Raw genomic sequence first — 16,771 nt, 5'->3', positions numbered from 1 at the left:
ACGTTTTTGAGTAAAACAAGTTTTTGTGCAAGTTGGTAACATTCTTGATTCATACCGGCAGCGACATCATCAGAACATCAGAACGAAGCCGACATATACGAATCAATTCTAGTTAGATGCATGCCATTGTTCTAAAGTGACGCGGTTGGGTGGGGACGCGAGCGTGAAGAACACGACAGTAATACAGAGGTGCCGAAAACGCTTTACGTTTGGAAATTGACGTTGAAAAGCGGTAAATTTACAAGACGTACAGTCTTCCCCGCAGGGCACGTAATAAGAGAGAGGGAGAAAAAAAAACGAACTAGCAGTCTCGAAAATTACATTAGGAAGTTGGGAGACGAAGGGGAAACTTTCTGCGACGTCGCGGTCCGCGGGGAGTTATATAAGGCAGCAATTACAATAAACAGCCGAAATCGTCGATCTCGATGCCCGGTTCAGCCCGCCCAGCTCCTCCCCACTTGACGGACTGAGGACTCGCTGTACGTGCTCGGGGCGATGCAAGACATCCGCGTCGAGTGGGGAAAAGCCATTAGCAACGACAAAAAGGAGACGCGTGCTGTAGCAGCGAGTGGAGTCGTCATAAAAGAGCACTTGCGCAGGGAGCCCACCCCTCCCACCTAAAACTCCCAACTGGCAGCCCCTTCCTTCAACCCCGCATGCAGCCCCCCCTCCCCGCCGACGGCTGTCAACAGGGTGCATATAGTGGACTCGTCGGGGCATTGATAGAATCAACAGGAACAACCGACCCCCCATGTGACTCATGCGCGCCGATGCCTGCGTCACTATGCGGGACTGCAGGAGGCATTACACAGCCTCCCACCGACGAGAGAGCGCCCCGCCATTTCGATTATGCCGCCGTCAGCCATCGATAGAAAAGCGTGCTTTCTTCCGATGGCTTCGGCTCACGATGTGGGTTCAGATGAGTTTGCATTCTGGCTTTCAGTAGCCGCTCTCGCACTGCGTGTATGTGTATAATATATTACACCCATGCTGTGTCAGTGGCATTTCCTTTCCCCTTGAACCGGGAGCGGGGGTGCATCGTGTGACGCGATGCGTGAAATACGGTGGCAGGTTCAAGGCAGGCCGTGCAGCTCTGCATGCGAAAGACCAGCGGTTGTCGTTGCGTTGGCAGAGTTCACCATTGCGAGGACCCACGGCTGGTGACTGCACAGGAAATGTCGGAAATCGCTATTTCGACACTAAAAGCGTTTCGTTCGTTGAACGCTATAGCTGTACATAATGAGCGCATTCACAGTGCCACGTTGCTATGAGACAAAGTGCAGCACGCAGCTCTGAAAGTTTTGGCTAAAGTTTCGGGGTTTCGGTAACTCGGATACAACTCTATAGAACGAAGCGGCTTTTCTCCGTCAAAGGATCCCCTTCCAGCCAGTGGCGTCGGCCGATTCTCATGACCCTGCTAGCGTGATAATGCAGGGAGCGGCGCTACAATGGAGAGAGGGGTCTATCCCCGACCATAGAGGGAAGGGATTAGCCCCTTTCATCCATCTACCATTCCCTGCTTTGTCACACTAGCAGTGTCATGAGAATCGGCCGACGCCACTGGCTGGAAGGGGGTCCTTTGATGGGGAAAAGCCCCGCTTCGTTCTTGAGTTGTATCTGACTACAGTGTGTGTGTGTGTGCGTGTGTGTGTGTGTTGGTCGAGACGGTGTGTGAATCCTAGGAAGGGTCTGTCCATGCGCTCTCTTGCTGGGAGTGAAGCTGTGATGTTTTACTGTTTATTATTTTCGCACTTGGAGCGCCATTAGAGGCTGTGAAACCGACGCCCAGAGTTCACGGAGCGGCCGGGTGGCTGTTTGTCTACGACTGCGACTCTTTCTTTTTTGCTCGCAGTATTATTCTTAATCAGCTTTTTAGTGCGCTCAGCTTGCACACTAACTGAGGAAAGCTTACGCTGGCGTCTTTTCGCACGCTTCCGTTCTCAAGTGTCGAGAGATATGCGTTGTAATGCACGCCGTCCTCTTCAGAAGCGTCGGATGCCCGCGGCGCGGTCGTACCCTCTACGGCCGACCTCTTGGGCGAAATGAGACTTATCTCCTTGTTTCTTTACTTGTTTTATTCTCTCTCTTAGCTCATATCGTTCTAGGAGAAACGAGAAATCACATACGCTTGCGAAAGCCAAGACAGGCATAAATTTCTTCTTTCCGCGTTCAACCTCCTGGTATGTTTCGGACCACGTCACTTATCACGAACTCTCTGCCTCGCTGGAACCTGTGGCAAAAACTCTGTATATCTTATGCCTCACCAAAGAAGCTTGTCTTTTTTCCCTACCCTTTGGACGCAGAAATGACGAAACTGATAAGATGAGCTGCACGGGTTAGCCAAAAGTTTGAAAAACGACTACAATTCAATTTCGCAGAAACTGGCTACGAAGAGAGGAGCTCTCGCTATGGCACAGGTATGGAGACAGAGAGAGAGATAAAACTTTATAGTTTTCTTTTTAATGTTGGACGAGGTGGCTGGACCCCTCAGTTCAGGACTCCGGTGGCGTGCGCTGGTGTCTCAAACCGTCGGATGGTCTGACGTTGGTCCTGTAGACCACTGCTGGTCACGCCTCCCTCCCACTGCTCGTATGATATCTGTGATGTTATTAGGTAGAATGATTTTCTCGTCCAACTCCTATGGAGACGAAGAAAGCTCAGCAGACAATCAAAGGATGAAACTCCAACCACGCCCCGTTCTTTCTTTCTTCCTTTCCTGTTCGTATAGCGCTCGCCCATAGAGCAACGAGTGTTGTCGAAACCCTTGCCCGTTTCTCCATGGGGCTGCTGTGGCGTCATGACTCGCAGTCAGCGGCGCAAACTCGCAAATTTACTGCGGCCGCACGCGGAGGGGACATGCAGGGAAAGAGAGAGAGGGGAAGGGTCCGAAAATAAGCGTGCACGAGGGCCGCTCTCGGCGGAGGGGTGCTCTCCGCGGCACCACCTGTGGAGCGCCCGTTCCCGGAAAGGCAACCCCGCGGAGACGCCGGGCAACGGCGGGCTACTTACCACTCGCCGGCCTGCTTGGGCCGGCCTCGTGCGCGGTTGCACCGTAATAATCGGTCCCAGCGCTGGCAGCGGGCGACACCCGGCTCTCTTAAGTCAGGCTTAAAAAGCGGGCCGGCGCAAGCCCCTGACTCACATGATCCCCCGGAAGCCAGGTTGGCTCACGTGCTCGTGTAATGATGATCGACCCGTTCGCCGATGGTGTGCTTCCCTCTCGCTGCCCTTCCCCCATCCTCTCCCCTCGCTGACCGCCGCCTCTCGGTCTCCTGCCAGACTGACCGGCGGCGTATGAGTCAACCGCGAGGGTCTGGTGACACTAAAGTTATATGCGCGTTGGCCTCCCTCTCTCGTCGTCCCTTTCTTGAAATCGAATCAACTGGTCCCCCCTCCCCATTTTCCAATCCCCATCCACCCCCAAGGGAAATCAATGCTGCCGCGTAGCTCTTCTGAAAATGTGAAGAAGAAAAACGGAGAAAATCGCGAAGAGATGAAACAATCGCATAGTTTTAGAGTAAAAAAAAAAAGCTGATAGGACTCATCGGCATTCTGCATATATCCGGATTGTCACGGTGCATGCAGGCAGGGGCGGCCGTTCTCCAAAACGTGCACACTGCTGGCCAAAGCAGACTAATTCCGTGAAGGTTCTCGGAGGAGGACCCGTTCTCTTGCTTTTGTATAACCTCTCCATTTCTTTTCTTGTTCTTTTTTCTGACGTCTACTTTTCGCTGTTTTTTAATTGCCTTAATGTTTCAATTTTAAGCAACGAAAAGAAGCTTTTCTCAGATCAGGAAGCTTATGTAAGCCTAGATTTAGTAGCTGTGGACGCAGGCATTGGTGAGTAGCCGCACAGAAAATGTGCTGATTACATCAGCCTACGGCATACGTCACCAAAGCACCGCATAGGAGATGATGCAGCGATTATCCCGAGCAGGCGAGAACCGGCTCGAAACAAAAAAACCCACTGTGATTTTCTCTTTACAGTGCCTTTACTTTCGTTAATTTTTCTTTTCCCATTGATAAGCAGCCACCGCGGTAACTCAGTGGTTACGATGCTCGGCTGCTGACCCGAAACACACGGTTTCGATCCCGGATGACGGCGAAATGCTGGAGACCCCTGTACTGTGCGATGTCAGCGCACTGTAAAAACCCCAGATGGTCGATATTATCCGGAGCCCTCCACTACAGCGTCCCTCATAGCTTGAGTTGTTTTGGAACATTGAACCCTATAAACCAAACCAACCATTCTTAAGTGAAACTCTCCTGTTTTTTTTTTCTCAATAGATTACCAAATGGGTAATTACTAGTGTACGAAAAAAAAAAATTAATCCGGAGCCCTCCACTACGGCACCTCTTTCATTTTGTCTTCTTTCAGTTCTACCTTCCTCCCTCCCCTCACGGTGCGGTCTCAATCCTCACCGAGGTTTTTGCTAAATTTTGATCCTTAAATTATGCGCAACTATCCCTTCAAGCGGGTAGCCTGCATTGCTGCACGGCGAATCCTCTGCTGAATCACATAGTTATTGCGTAGTCGGTGCAGCTGTAAGAACTACCTAGCGCTCACAGGTTCATCCGAGGTCAATATTCTCCTTGCCAAGATGCGGCCCTGCATTATAGGGCCGGAGAAATTAAGCCGCCACCCATTCATTCACTCTTGTATAGTCCGCGTGCCTGCAACGCGACTGCTTTGCGGAATAGAAACCACGAATTAAGGACCACTGACGCACCAAGATATATAATCAAAGCAGGACGGCCGCAGGAAGCTTTGGACAAGTACGCTTTTGCAAAGTACATCATCCTCGGCTGGACAAATGAAGCCATCACCCAATCCTTAATTGTATACTATACACGATACCCGAAACGCTCCCGTTCCGGTAGCGTAGTAGCGTGATGCGGAATGCTCAGTGAGAGAGCACACGCTATTGTCGGCAGTTCCACCTATACGGAAGAAGAGAAAGAGACATCATCGGGGAGAGAGAGGGGGGGGGGGGGGGGATTAGACGGCGCTGGGGTTCGCACGCGAGCAAGAGGGAGGGGGGGTGTATATATATATATATAAGCCGGAGCTGTTCCACATGACTCTCGAGAACTCTTTGAGCCCACGGCGGCTTCGTGCGGTGAAAGCGGCCTTACGAGACAAAGGCAACGTGTAATTACTGCCTTTGACTCAGAGCGCACGCTTCAGGGAGCGCGCACACTAGAGTCAGCGGCCGGCAACCAACGGAGGCGCGCGCGCGTGTGTGTCTGTGTGCGCATGCGTCTTTTGTTTCCGAAGGACGGCTCGCGAGTCCCTTTTCCCCGAAGCAAGACACGCCCGCCTTCTCTCGCCGCCGGAGACGGACAATGGGACACGGCACACAGCCACCGGAAGCCCATTCTCACTTCCTTCCGGCGACGCTATTTCGTCGCTCCCTTTAGAAGAGTCGGCTGCTGCTGTCCTGGACACCGCCGCCCCTGCCCGACGGCACGGCGTGGCGTACAGCGGCGTGCCTGTCGTCGTCCGTCAGCTAACTCTAGGCCGGGGATGAACGAGGGCTTGCGTGACAATGGAGGCTACTTAGCCGTTTCGGCTTTGCTTTTATCTTAGCTCCGAGGCCACCACGTGCAAAAAGGGTGACGTGTTTCTGAAGTGGCGCCGACGCCGCCTTTTAATCAGCGAAGACGACGAGGATGTGCTGTACCGTTGGGCGCGGCAATCTCGCGAGTGTCCCGCTTCTCCGGGGTCGTCCTCTTGGAAGGGCCTTCTTTGTAAACCACGCGAGTTGCGCAACTCGGAGATATAGTGTATTGTTGTCATCCCCTGAGCTTTATCTTCCGGTCATCAATCACGTTGCTGTCCCACGGGGACGGCGGCTTTATGCGGCTGCGAGCATATAATAACGCTGGGCATCTGCGCGCTTCCACTGATTGCTGCAGGAAACACCGGAGCTGACGTGCACAACGCGGACGCCGTACTAGGCGTTCGAAGGGCGATTAATGAGACAACGAGGCCTTTTTCTGGCGTATAATGTTTGTAGCTGCTTTTAACACGATGTGCCAAGCTTTATACCCGAAACTTTGCGATGGCAGAGAATGCAAATAGTCTGGTGCCGAGAGAAAAAAAATAGCGGGCTTGATTCCTAGCCTCGGTATGCAGAATGACATAAATCACGTGGTCTGTTAGGCCCCAAGCGGCGGGAGCTTGGGCTACGGGAGATGAAGTGATCTCTGCAAGTGCACTGCGGATCACGCCATGCCTTTCTGAAAGCAAGGCAATATTGCCGCGAACCTTTGAGCTCGGAGCAACGCCGTGCCTACTCTCTCGCTCTTTTTCTGCGTGCTGACTGTGAGTTTGCGAAAGCGAGTTTTGCCGAACCATGGTTCGAGAAGCTCATGCCTCGCTCTTTCTTTCTCTTGTGGTGCAGGGTGATCAAGCCCCCCGGTGGCGATGACAGCGACATCTTCGGCGTGCGGTCCCCGCAGTCGGTCGCCGAGCCGAGCACGCCGCGCAAGGTGAAGAACTACCAGCAGTCGTCCATCTTCACACCCACGGACGACGACCTGGTGCCGACGACGCCCTCTAGCGGCGCCAGCACGCCCACGCGGCGCCGCATGAGCGACAACAGCCAGGAGCGCCTGTTCGGCGCGGAAGACATGCCCACGCCCCGCCGCGTCGTCGACCGCATGAAGTCCAACATCTTCAGCGAGCTCGACTCGCCCGCGCCGCCGGCCCCTGCCCCGACTTCGGCCTCCAAGAAGTTTGGTGAGCGCTGCTCTGTGTGCACACTGCCCAACCAGAAGAAGACTATGAACGACAAGAAGTGCTTTATAGCGATCATTAGAGAGTTTGCACCAGCGTGCACTTATATATACCGGAGCGGCCGGGTGTCTGCGCATGAGCTATTCGCAGGTGCGCGCTGCCACCTGTAACTTCGGGGAAGCGGATATGTAATGGCAGCCATGCAGTTGCCGTACGGCCACCCGGCTGCGATAAAAATGTTATTTTGGTTCCATAACCGAAGTCGCGGGAAACCAGTACAAACCAGGACACTCCTGCAGGATCGACACAACTCCATTAGAATCCAAAGAAAGCGTGGAGCTAACGGTGAACTCCACTAGCTCGATGTTACTCGGTCCACATTTGTTACAAGCAAGGAAGGTTCTGCGAGTGATTCAGGCCATTAACGCTTTTTTTTTTTTTTTTTTACAAGCAGCATTCGAATTTCAGCGCTGAAGGCACTTCCTGCGCGCATGATATCGTCTTATGCATGGTGCATTAAAAGCAGCATGGAACAGAAAACAGGGCCCCATATTTCGCTCTCGATATGCGCAGCGCTGCACGAGCCAAAATGCCGATTGTACTTTGCTGCATCCAGTGTTTCTTTGTATGACAATTTTTTGTGTGTTTTATTTTGCAAAGTGTCGAGCTTACATTTCGTAAACGCTTGCTTCATGATTTCTTTAAATTTACTTTTCCTTTCAGCCTCTTAAGTGCTCCGCCCTATCAGCGTTTGCATTTTCGATGTTTTTAAACATTGCGCGTTGGAGATTTCTATAATAGCTATGCTTAATCTGCAAAATACTAATAATAAAAAGCTGCCGTAAGCTCACAACTGCTTAAAAGCCATTCACAACGTGTAATGCTTCTTGCTAGCGAATTACTGCTGGCAACAACTGCATGCATAGCGCTAAAGGGAGTCGTTGGAAGCTAAACTATAAGCACCGTTCATATTGCACACCCAGGATCGCTGTGCTCTGACAGTATAGTCAGAGGCCGAACCTTCAAAGACATCCGTGCCTTTAAGTAGAGGAACGCAATACCGGTAAAGCTACAATCCCGGTGCACATCGACAGCAAACACAGACATTTAGTTAACGATTCCGCGCACTGTACGGAGACTGCACGCATTGCAACAACAACTCATCTACCACACCGCATCAGATCGCGGCTGCATGCTGTGCTTTTTGGGCTGGCCTGGCTGCAACGAGTCTTGCACGCTTCCTTGCAGTGTCCCGCAACCCGATCACAGGCGATGTGTACAGTGTGAAGCGAAATGGCTACGGCGGCATGAGTAAGTAACGGCTGCACCACGTGACCGCGCACGAAGCACGGCCGACGAGGCATCGCACGCGGTCGATACCGACGGCATTCCGTATCAACTGCCCGACACTTTTAGGCGGGACCTCGTCAGAGAGGGGGGCGCGCGCAAAAATTGGGTGGGTGTTGGTGACGCCTCGTTCAGACGCCTCATGCCGCGCGATGCCTCATCTAAGTGCTTCACTAAAGTTTTCTAAACGTGGCTTGGTTCTCCAAAACGAGAGCTTTGTTGCTTACTTTAACCTTGACCAACAGGCCTAAGAGAGTGCATATGTCTCATTATCTTGATCGCAGGCGGGGCCATTTCGTGAGGCGTATAAATCTTTTGAGCCATTTCCCTCTCGCATAAGCGTTTCCATATAACTAGCGTATATTTCCACGAAAAGTACTGCAGGACGCGGGAGCAAAGTGCTAATATTTTCTGCTCAGAGTCTGATATTTCATCACTATCGTTGTCGTTAATAGCTTCGCAGTCGTGCCGAATGTCGCGTAGTAAGCGTCTAACGAGCTTAACTATTACAGCTGCAAGCACATTTTAAATAGGCGCTTTGAGACTAATCGCGCTCAATAAACAATGAAAAACTCGATCAAACTTTAAAGCGCGTAACACGCAAGTACAACCGGCTGCGCTCAACACCCTGCAATGCGTATCCCGTGAACATCGCTCACGAAGGCTTTGCCTGTAGCCTTTGGCTAACTAACGTTATATACGCAAACACTCACTACTGCGGCAGCCGCATCGCTGGGCTCACCACGTGGAAACAGTGTGCAGACAGAGGAAGTAACGCCATCATGCGGTCGACAGTGGTAGCTATGCTTTCGTCTCAACTACGATGTCCGACAAAAAATTATCTGATGTGGTCTTTTAATGCATCTTATGGCTCGTATGCCGCGAATTCTTGCTCGCGAAAAAGAGCTGTTCTATAAAATATTTGCCACATTTGCAGCATCAATCATATTGAGAGAAATCGCAATGGTTTGTTTAAATGCGTTAGTTCGCGGGTCAACCCGACAATTTTCGGTCGGTTAAGGGACCATACATTTTAATCATCTCTTCTGCCGCGGATGGCAGCGCCTCCGGCAGCATAGTGGCAGTCTGCTTTTTAAAAACATCACAAGAGATGATTAAAATGTATGGTTTAGCGGTAAAGAAACAGTGACTAGTTGGCAGAGAAAAAATTAAGGACTTTGAGGTTTGTTTTCCGCAAATTACACTATGTACTGCGCTCAGTCATATTAATAAAGTGTAGTACACTGATCTCCACTAGGTGGCTGGATGCCGCATTCCCGCTTTCAGAGACGAGCGCGAGTGAAGCCACCGGAAGTTTGACGGCTTGTCCCGGAAGTCGGGTGTCTGCTGTGTATTTCAATGCAAAAAGTCGCGTCTTTCGCCCTTTCGTTCTCAGCTTCTTGCGCTGTCCTCGTGTAATGTCTGCTGTTATATGAAAGGAACAAGCAAGCTGAACGCGAGAAATGTGAGCATTGTGTGCAGAACCCTGTAATTTTTGCGAAAGCGAAGAAAAAAGGCATGCAGGTCTCACCCTGCCTCGGCAAAAGGGTACGTGCATTAAACACTATGTTCTTGCCTGGTTCTTGTCTTCCGAGCGTAAAGGAGAAGTAGTGGAATGACGATGAGGCTAGGTGATCTTAAAACCGAATTTTCGTGCAGCAAAGAAAAGGCACAGCGCGACAGGAACGACTGACAAGAAAGACGAATGCTGCAGTGCGCGTGAGAAGCGCTGTTAGAAGTCAACTGCACCAAGCACCACAAATACAAGCCCATTCAGGCTTAACTTGCTCCAATACGAAACAGCACATGACACGCTCCGTCGAAAAAGCCGTACCATACCTTTTGGAGGCGCTAATGTGAACCAACCGAACACCGTCGACACCTGCCTAGACCACGCTCCGGTTCGGTCTAAACATAATTCGGTAAAATGGTCGCTGCAATGTAAGCTGCCTGGTGAATGTTTCAACCTATTCTTTCTTATATTTATCTTTAATTGATAGCATAACTTGAGATTGAGCGTGGGAACAAGCATCACAGTAAAGAGCAGAGTTGGCGAAGCTAGGCAAACGAGACGACACCGAGCCGAGTAGACGAGGCTCCATACTTGCTGCGTGTAGCGACGTCGTGTCGTCTGCTAGTGTTGTCCCATTGCGATGCAATGGGCCCTTATTTTTGAGACGTCTTTCCCGAAGACTTCGCTGGTCTCCTCGCTCAGTTGACGGCGCAACAGGTAGGCATTGTCATGTAAAAAGACGAGAACGGTGAAAAGACGAAATGCTAAGTCGGAAAACAAAACTGGAACTGAAAAACCGTGCTGAGGTCCGATTTCATGCACTGCCAAAGGCTGACTTCCGGGACAAGGCCGCTTATTTCCGGTGGCTTCACTTTCGGGTGCCCGATTCCGCATCCAGCTCCCCTAGTGGAGATCAGTGGTGTAGTACACCAACTGCAGATGACTTTGCCCGACTACATGGAGAGCCGCGAAGTTTTAACACAGTGTGGCGCAACCGTCAGCCCTGGCCTCATCTTCTTTGTCAATTTAAAATAAAAGTTCTTGTCGAAACCGCAAGTTGTGCCCTCAATATTGTCACCATAGGGAAAGGTCGATAAGAATACGCCAAAAAATTGCGAGGACACTTTGACAACCAAGGTGTTGAGAGGCGAAACCCGAGGACACTATGCCCAGACGACTTCCGGTGGATGTGACGTCACACCGTTTTCTTGGCTATATTGATACCCAAATTCATCTTTGGGAGTATCATAGGTGTTAATTACGCTTAATTACGCATTTTCTGTCTAATTTGACACAAATCTGACGTTTTTCGGGCCATTCTGTGACAATTTTCACTATGCCGCGACGACTTCCGGTGGATGTGACGTCACACCGTTCTTCTGGCTATATCGACGTTCGCGCTATTTCCACGCAATTTCTACATTTCTTCCTATAATTAATTAACTAATTAATCTACAGCCATCAAACTTGGCTTCTAGGTTCATTTTTGCTCCTCTATCTGAGGAAACCATTGGTTTTCTTCTACCGTTTTTAGTTCCCGAGTTAAACGCGTGTGGCACGCTTTGTTAACGGACGACAGTATGAGCCATTAAAGGCTTCCGCCTTAATATTTTATACACAAGTCTCCGACACCAAACATTTGACCGAGCATGTGGCGTCCTCTTCGTTCTGACGAACACACAGCAAAAGGTAGATTTCTAAGGGCATGACAGATGACGCCACCGTCGTGGTTGCGTACGATGGCAGCAGAAGGACGCTGTCAAAGGAAGAGAGCAAGAGACTGGAGCCAAGGCAGCCGTTCTACAGTCTAGTTCACGGTAGCTGAACGTAGAACGAAGAGCACATAGCCGAAATGGCGCGGTGGCCATCAACATTCAACGCATGACTGCATATTCTCTGTCCGTTGATAGACAGCCAATGACTGGCACATTTTTCCTCCCGCGCTATGTAACTATTGCAGCCAAGTGGCGTAAGCGGCCTGTCAGTTCTTTTCACTTGTTTGAAATATGGCTGGCCGAATTGTTCTCACCGCCCCTTCCTCCTGCTCCGTTGCAGACGGCTACAGCAGCAACGGATCCACTTCGCCCGTGGACTCGCCGCCCAACGGCAGGCAGTCGGGAGGCCTCTGAAGCGCACAACTGAACGAGACTGCAATGAAGACACTCTCCGACGAGCCGACGCTTCTTTCCGCCTTACTCTCTCTTCTCAGCGAACGCGCAGACACGGGGGGTGGGCTGAAGGGGGACGTGGACCAGAGCCGGTCGGCTGAGTAGCGCCATCAGTGTGTTCTAGCTTTAGCCAGTCTTTACACTTTTTTTTTTCTACACCGTCCTTGGCCACTTCGGGTACAGCTGAAACTCTCTCTAGAGAATCGGCCATGTCACGCCGTGCCTCAAGTCTTTTCGCGGGAATACAAGGATAATTATTAATGATATTATTATTATTACTATGAAAATGCACCGTCACGCCGAGGGGTTAGGTCGCGAAACGCACGGGAAGCCGTGGGCTGAAATCCGCGACGTATGTGTGTACGAGGCACGCTTTCTGTGTGTTTTTGCTGCTGAAAAAAACATTCACTGAAAGTTCACTGGCGAGCCCAGGCTTGTGTGTGTGAAATGCTCCAAAACTCGGTTCACAGCGGGCAAAACCACCGGTGTGAAAAACAAAGAAACAAAGAAACAAAAAAGCAAAACAGGGCAGGCGCACGGTACTCGTCACGTGCAGCGCGCTCAACCGACATTTCGTGTTCATCGCCCACGCGAACTGCGAGCAAGCTCTAACCGCACAAAATGTCACGGCACCGGTGACGAAACGGCGGACGGTGAGCAGCTTGCAAACGGGGGGAGCAAAAGAAACCAACAAACTCTATTTTGTGTACATATGAAGTGGAGTGGTCGTGACTGTGTGTTCACAGCGAAATGCTGAGAAGTTACAACGAGCATGTTTCATCGTGTTTTTTTTTTTTTTCAACGCTTCTCGACGCAAGCAAGCAAACAAACGAAACAAACGAAATACGTGCTTTCTTAGTCTCGCCCAAAGCTATATAGTGTGCTCGTTTTCAAGTAGGTATAGAGCTTCTGTACTAGGAGATAAAAGAGCGACGCCGCGCAAAGTTACTATCTGTAGAGCTCCATCCATCTTACGCTTCTATGCACTACGAGGTTCTTGCCATTCATGTGGACTTCGATGTTAAGGGACCCAGGGAGTTCCTACCATGTACGCCGACCTGTATCGCAACCTCCTCACCTCTCTTATCCTCTTTCTTTTCTCATTTTTTTTTTTTTGCCTTTCGCTGCGCTCTGCTCTCATGATGACGCCGCACAAGAGTATGTGCTGTACTACGATTTGTATCTCGCAGTATTTTTAATAAAGTATTGAAAGCCACACGTCCCTCGACTCTCAACAGCCTTTTTCGCAGGAGAACATTCAGAGAAGCTTGTATGGCTTGGTACTCACAAGCGCCGCTGTGGCTGGTTCCTGCTCTGCATGTGAAAGGTAGGTTGGGAATTGTAGCCTTCTTTGTGGAGTCTAAACAGTCTGATTATGGCAGCTGTAACCAGCTGTAACCAATCTAAATCACTGCCAAAATAATGTAACTAGGTGCCCCTGTGAACTTTATATTTATTTATTTGGCCCTTAAATGCCCCGCTATGGAGCACGAGGAGTTGGGGGCTGTGATTTCTGATGGCCAGCCAACAAGGCGATATAGGAGGGGAGGTCGGTCCACTACTGGGCTGAGCGCAAAATGAATTACTTCTGGAATGCTGCCGTATGGGCGCGCCGGGAGTAAACGACTTTAGGATGGCTATAACGGGATAAATGATCGGCTAGACGACGATCTGCGACGGTAAGATATAAAAAAAAACATGACATAGGCAAAGACGTGATAGTTTAACACGTCTTTTTAGCTAAGATGCGGAGAAAAAGCGAGATTTTAATTTGTTACACTAGAGCGATAAGAGTAGCTCACCATCCGAGCAAGTTGACACACACACACACACACACACACACACACACACACACACACACACACACACACACACACACACACACACACACACACACACACACACACACACACACACACACACACACACACACACACACACACACACACACACACACACACACACACACACACACACACACACACACACACACACACACACACACACACACACACACACACACACACACACACACACACATATTCACTCTCTCGAAAACTCGGTTGCCCTCGGCGCTGTGGCCCAACAAATTTTAGCTATCTCGACGAGTTACGTGCACTGAGAGGTTGCTTTGCCTGCAAGCTTGTCGAAAGCGCATGTATTTTGGCGCGATGTAGCCAATATTTGTTGGGCCACACCGCCGAGGGTAACCTAGCTTTCGGAATTTCAAAACTGATATAGATGTTACTTAACGACAGGATACATGCCTGTCAATAATTAAGGAGCTTAGCGGTAACGGTGAAAAGTTGAATATTAGTTAACCAGCCTGCTAGTTAGCACTCCTTAGCTGTATGCTGGTGCGCTACACCGCTGGCAAGGTTGTGCAGAAAAAAAACGCTTTTCTAATTCAAAAAGCTTATTTTTAAAAATTGTGTAAAGTCTTAGGTGAAACACCTAGTATATAACATGCATACTGCATAGTTTGTGCCTGACAATTGTGCTGCATAGGCGAGAAGTGTGACTGCAGTGGTTGCTAAAGCAAGGTTACGGCGTAATTATGCAAGGGGGTGCGATTAGTGGATAATACGACCGGTCCAAGCTAGGTCTCCGGAGATGTGAATGCCTAGGTACTTAGTGGTGTCGGTTAGTACGAGTAGTACTGTAGGACAATCTTAAAGGCGTAGGTGGGATCTGGGTCGTTAGGACGGCAGTGGATAGAGAGTAGTATGGCTTTTTATTACTTAATTTTGTAAGCTCGATATCATACCACTATTGTATTCCGAAGACGCCGCTCAGTAGAGCAGCAACATCAGACAGCTTAGTTATGGGGCAGTACACTACAAAATCAACTGCAAAAAGGATATTAAATGCAACGCTAAGGGGTAGGTAATTAATTCACAATAAGAAAATAAGTGTCCCTAGCATGGTACCTTGAGGGACGCCTGAGAGGACGTTGGAAGGGGCAAAGGAGCAGGAGTTGGCAACGATGAACTGGACATGATTTTCTAGAAACTAGGTGCTCCATTTCAGTGCACATGGAGTTAAGGCGTGGGAGCTTGAATATAGTAGGGGACGACAAGGAGCTTTGTGGAGAGCTTTCTCAAAATCTAGGAAGAGAGCATCATTCGGTGTATCAGGGTAAAGCTTTTAGTGACTATTGTGAAGAAAAACAGCGAGCTGGGTCTCACAGGAATGACCTTGACAAAAGCCATACTGATGGAGATAAAAAGTTTGCGTTTGGCAAGTAAGCAGCAACCTTGGAATAAATATTTTCTATGAGTTTTGAACGAACATTGATGAGGTTCACTGGTCACTGACCATGGTCAAACAAACAAACAAAAAACGAACACTTCTGATAGATATGAGCTGATTGGGCCATGAACGGTTCTCTTTTCTGAAGACGGGAACGGCCTTCCAAACTCTGCAACCAGCGGGAACGGAACTGGTAGTTGCAAACTGCTGAAACTTGAGGGACAAAAAAAAAAAGCTGCAGATATTGTTAGTATATTTGAGCACTTTAGCATTTTTGCCTTTATTTATAAATACATTTACCATATATGTTTAATCGTATCGAGACTAGAGAAATAACAGGTGACTTCCATCGAGTGAACTTTGTTTGAGCAGTTCTTCGTCACAGCCAGTATAATAATCACCGTAATCATCAGCCTGACTATGCTCACTGCAGGACAAACGCCTCTCCCATATCTCTCCAACTGGCCCTGTCCTGTGCCATCTGCAGCCGCCTTATACCCGCAATCTTCTCAGCCAGTATAGCACGTGCCAATACACATTCACACCTACAACAAATCACTAGTGCATAGGATGCTGACTGCCACAAAGGAAGGGAGCGAGTGTGACGTCATGTAATCGGCCTTCGCAAGCCGAGCTCCCTTGAAGCCATTCCTTTGCATCCTTCGCATGGGACGATGAAATCGGCCCGACGTGTATGTCGGGATTAGGCCCTGGTCAATAAAACCTACCACAGGCGATGGCATGGCGTCAAGTTCTGTTTATTTATGACTAGGTTCCAAAGCTGTCAAGTGACGCTCCTTAAGCTTTGTTAGTGCGTAAGCACTCATCCGATGGGTACCAACCCTGAGCAAAACCATCCGTTGTCTGTTCGTCTAGCGCGAGCGCTTTGTCCCGCGGCACTGCCCGGTCATCGTCGTCTTCTACCAAATCCATGCTTTCGCAGTGATTCGAATGTAATAAATATTCTCTGTAGCTTTATTTTCCTCCATGCTGAGCTCAAGTTCTACCACTCGAGGCGGCTGTACGTGAAAACCACGCGACAACAATAAAGGCTTTCAGCACACTGCACACGTATCAGCGCAGACGAATAGGTACCGGTTTACCGGACGCCTTCTGCGCATGCGCAATGACATGCGTGAGGCCAGGCGGGGCCACTGCGCATGAGCAGAAGGCGTCCAGTAGACCGGTATGCGTCTGTGCCGATACGTCTCCAGTATGATAAAAGCTTCTAACATGTATTTTTCCTTAATTCAGTCATGGAGTCAACGTGCGCCGTCTGCTCAAGAACGTCAGGTCGTTCTGGAAATATTGTCAGCTTAAATAATAAACAAATCACGGTTCGAAAAGCGGTTTCGCCTGGAGGCAGCGGCGGAAGAACGCGCAACCGAGAAGCTGGAACAGACGCTGTCGAACACTGATCGTAGTGCATGCAGACAGGTTTATGCAGAATGTTTCAGCAAAGCCTGCCAGAAATTAAAAAAAAAAATTGTCATTTTAATGTACAATAAGGGTGGCTCTCTTCTGCACTAAAAAGTCCCATATAGTTTATCATGGCATATTCGTCAGCACTAGTTTATGTACAAGTAATTAACGCACAAAAGGCTGAGTCTATACTCCGTTTCATGCATCTGGTGTAGCGCTGTGAAGGGTACCGAAATAGTCCACGTGAAAAAAAACAAAAAAACAGGCGTGCTATTCCGTGCTAGTTTTGTGGCCCAGTGGCCTAGGCAGGATAAAGCGACAGCGGGT

The 16,771-nt window shown here is 49.7% G+C and overlaps 1 protein-coding gene across 3 annotated transcripts in view; it reads left to right on the top strand.

The window, feature by feature from the left end:
* LOC149372172 (microtubule-associated protein Jupiter-like) overlaps nucleotides 1-12,988 on the top strand; it is a 61,751-nt gene extending 48,763 nt beyond the window's left edge. For 2 of the 3 annotated variants that reach the window (XM_089566570.1, XM_089566571.1), the window contains exons 2-4: nucleotides 6,408-6,745; nucleotides 7,991-8,053; nucleotides 11,658-12,988. In XM_089566570.1, the coding sequence (XP_089422696.1) occupies nucleotides 6,408-6,745; nucleotides 7,991-8,053; nucleotides 11,658-11,731 (475 nt within the window). In that variant the 3' untranslated portion in view covers nucleotides 11,732-12,988. The remainder of the gene's footprint in view (nucleotides 1-6,407; nucleotides 6,746-7,990; nucleotides 8,054-11,657) is intronic. The other variant, XM_089566572.1, reaches the window with a different exon arrangement.
* Nucleotides 12,989-16,771: the final 3,783 nt, after the last annotated feature.

This window comes from Amblyomma mixtum, chromosome 1 (assembly GCF_055824585.1).
Source record: "Amblyomma mixtum isolate Tamu chromosome 1, ASM5582458v1, whole genome shotgun sequence".
Lineage (NCBI taxonomy): Eukaryota > Metazoa > Arthropoda > Arachnida > Ixodida > Ixodidae > Amblyomma > Amblyomma mixtum.
Note: the sequence above shows the minus strand (reverse complement) of the source record. Positions and strands in the feature narration are given on the sequence as shown.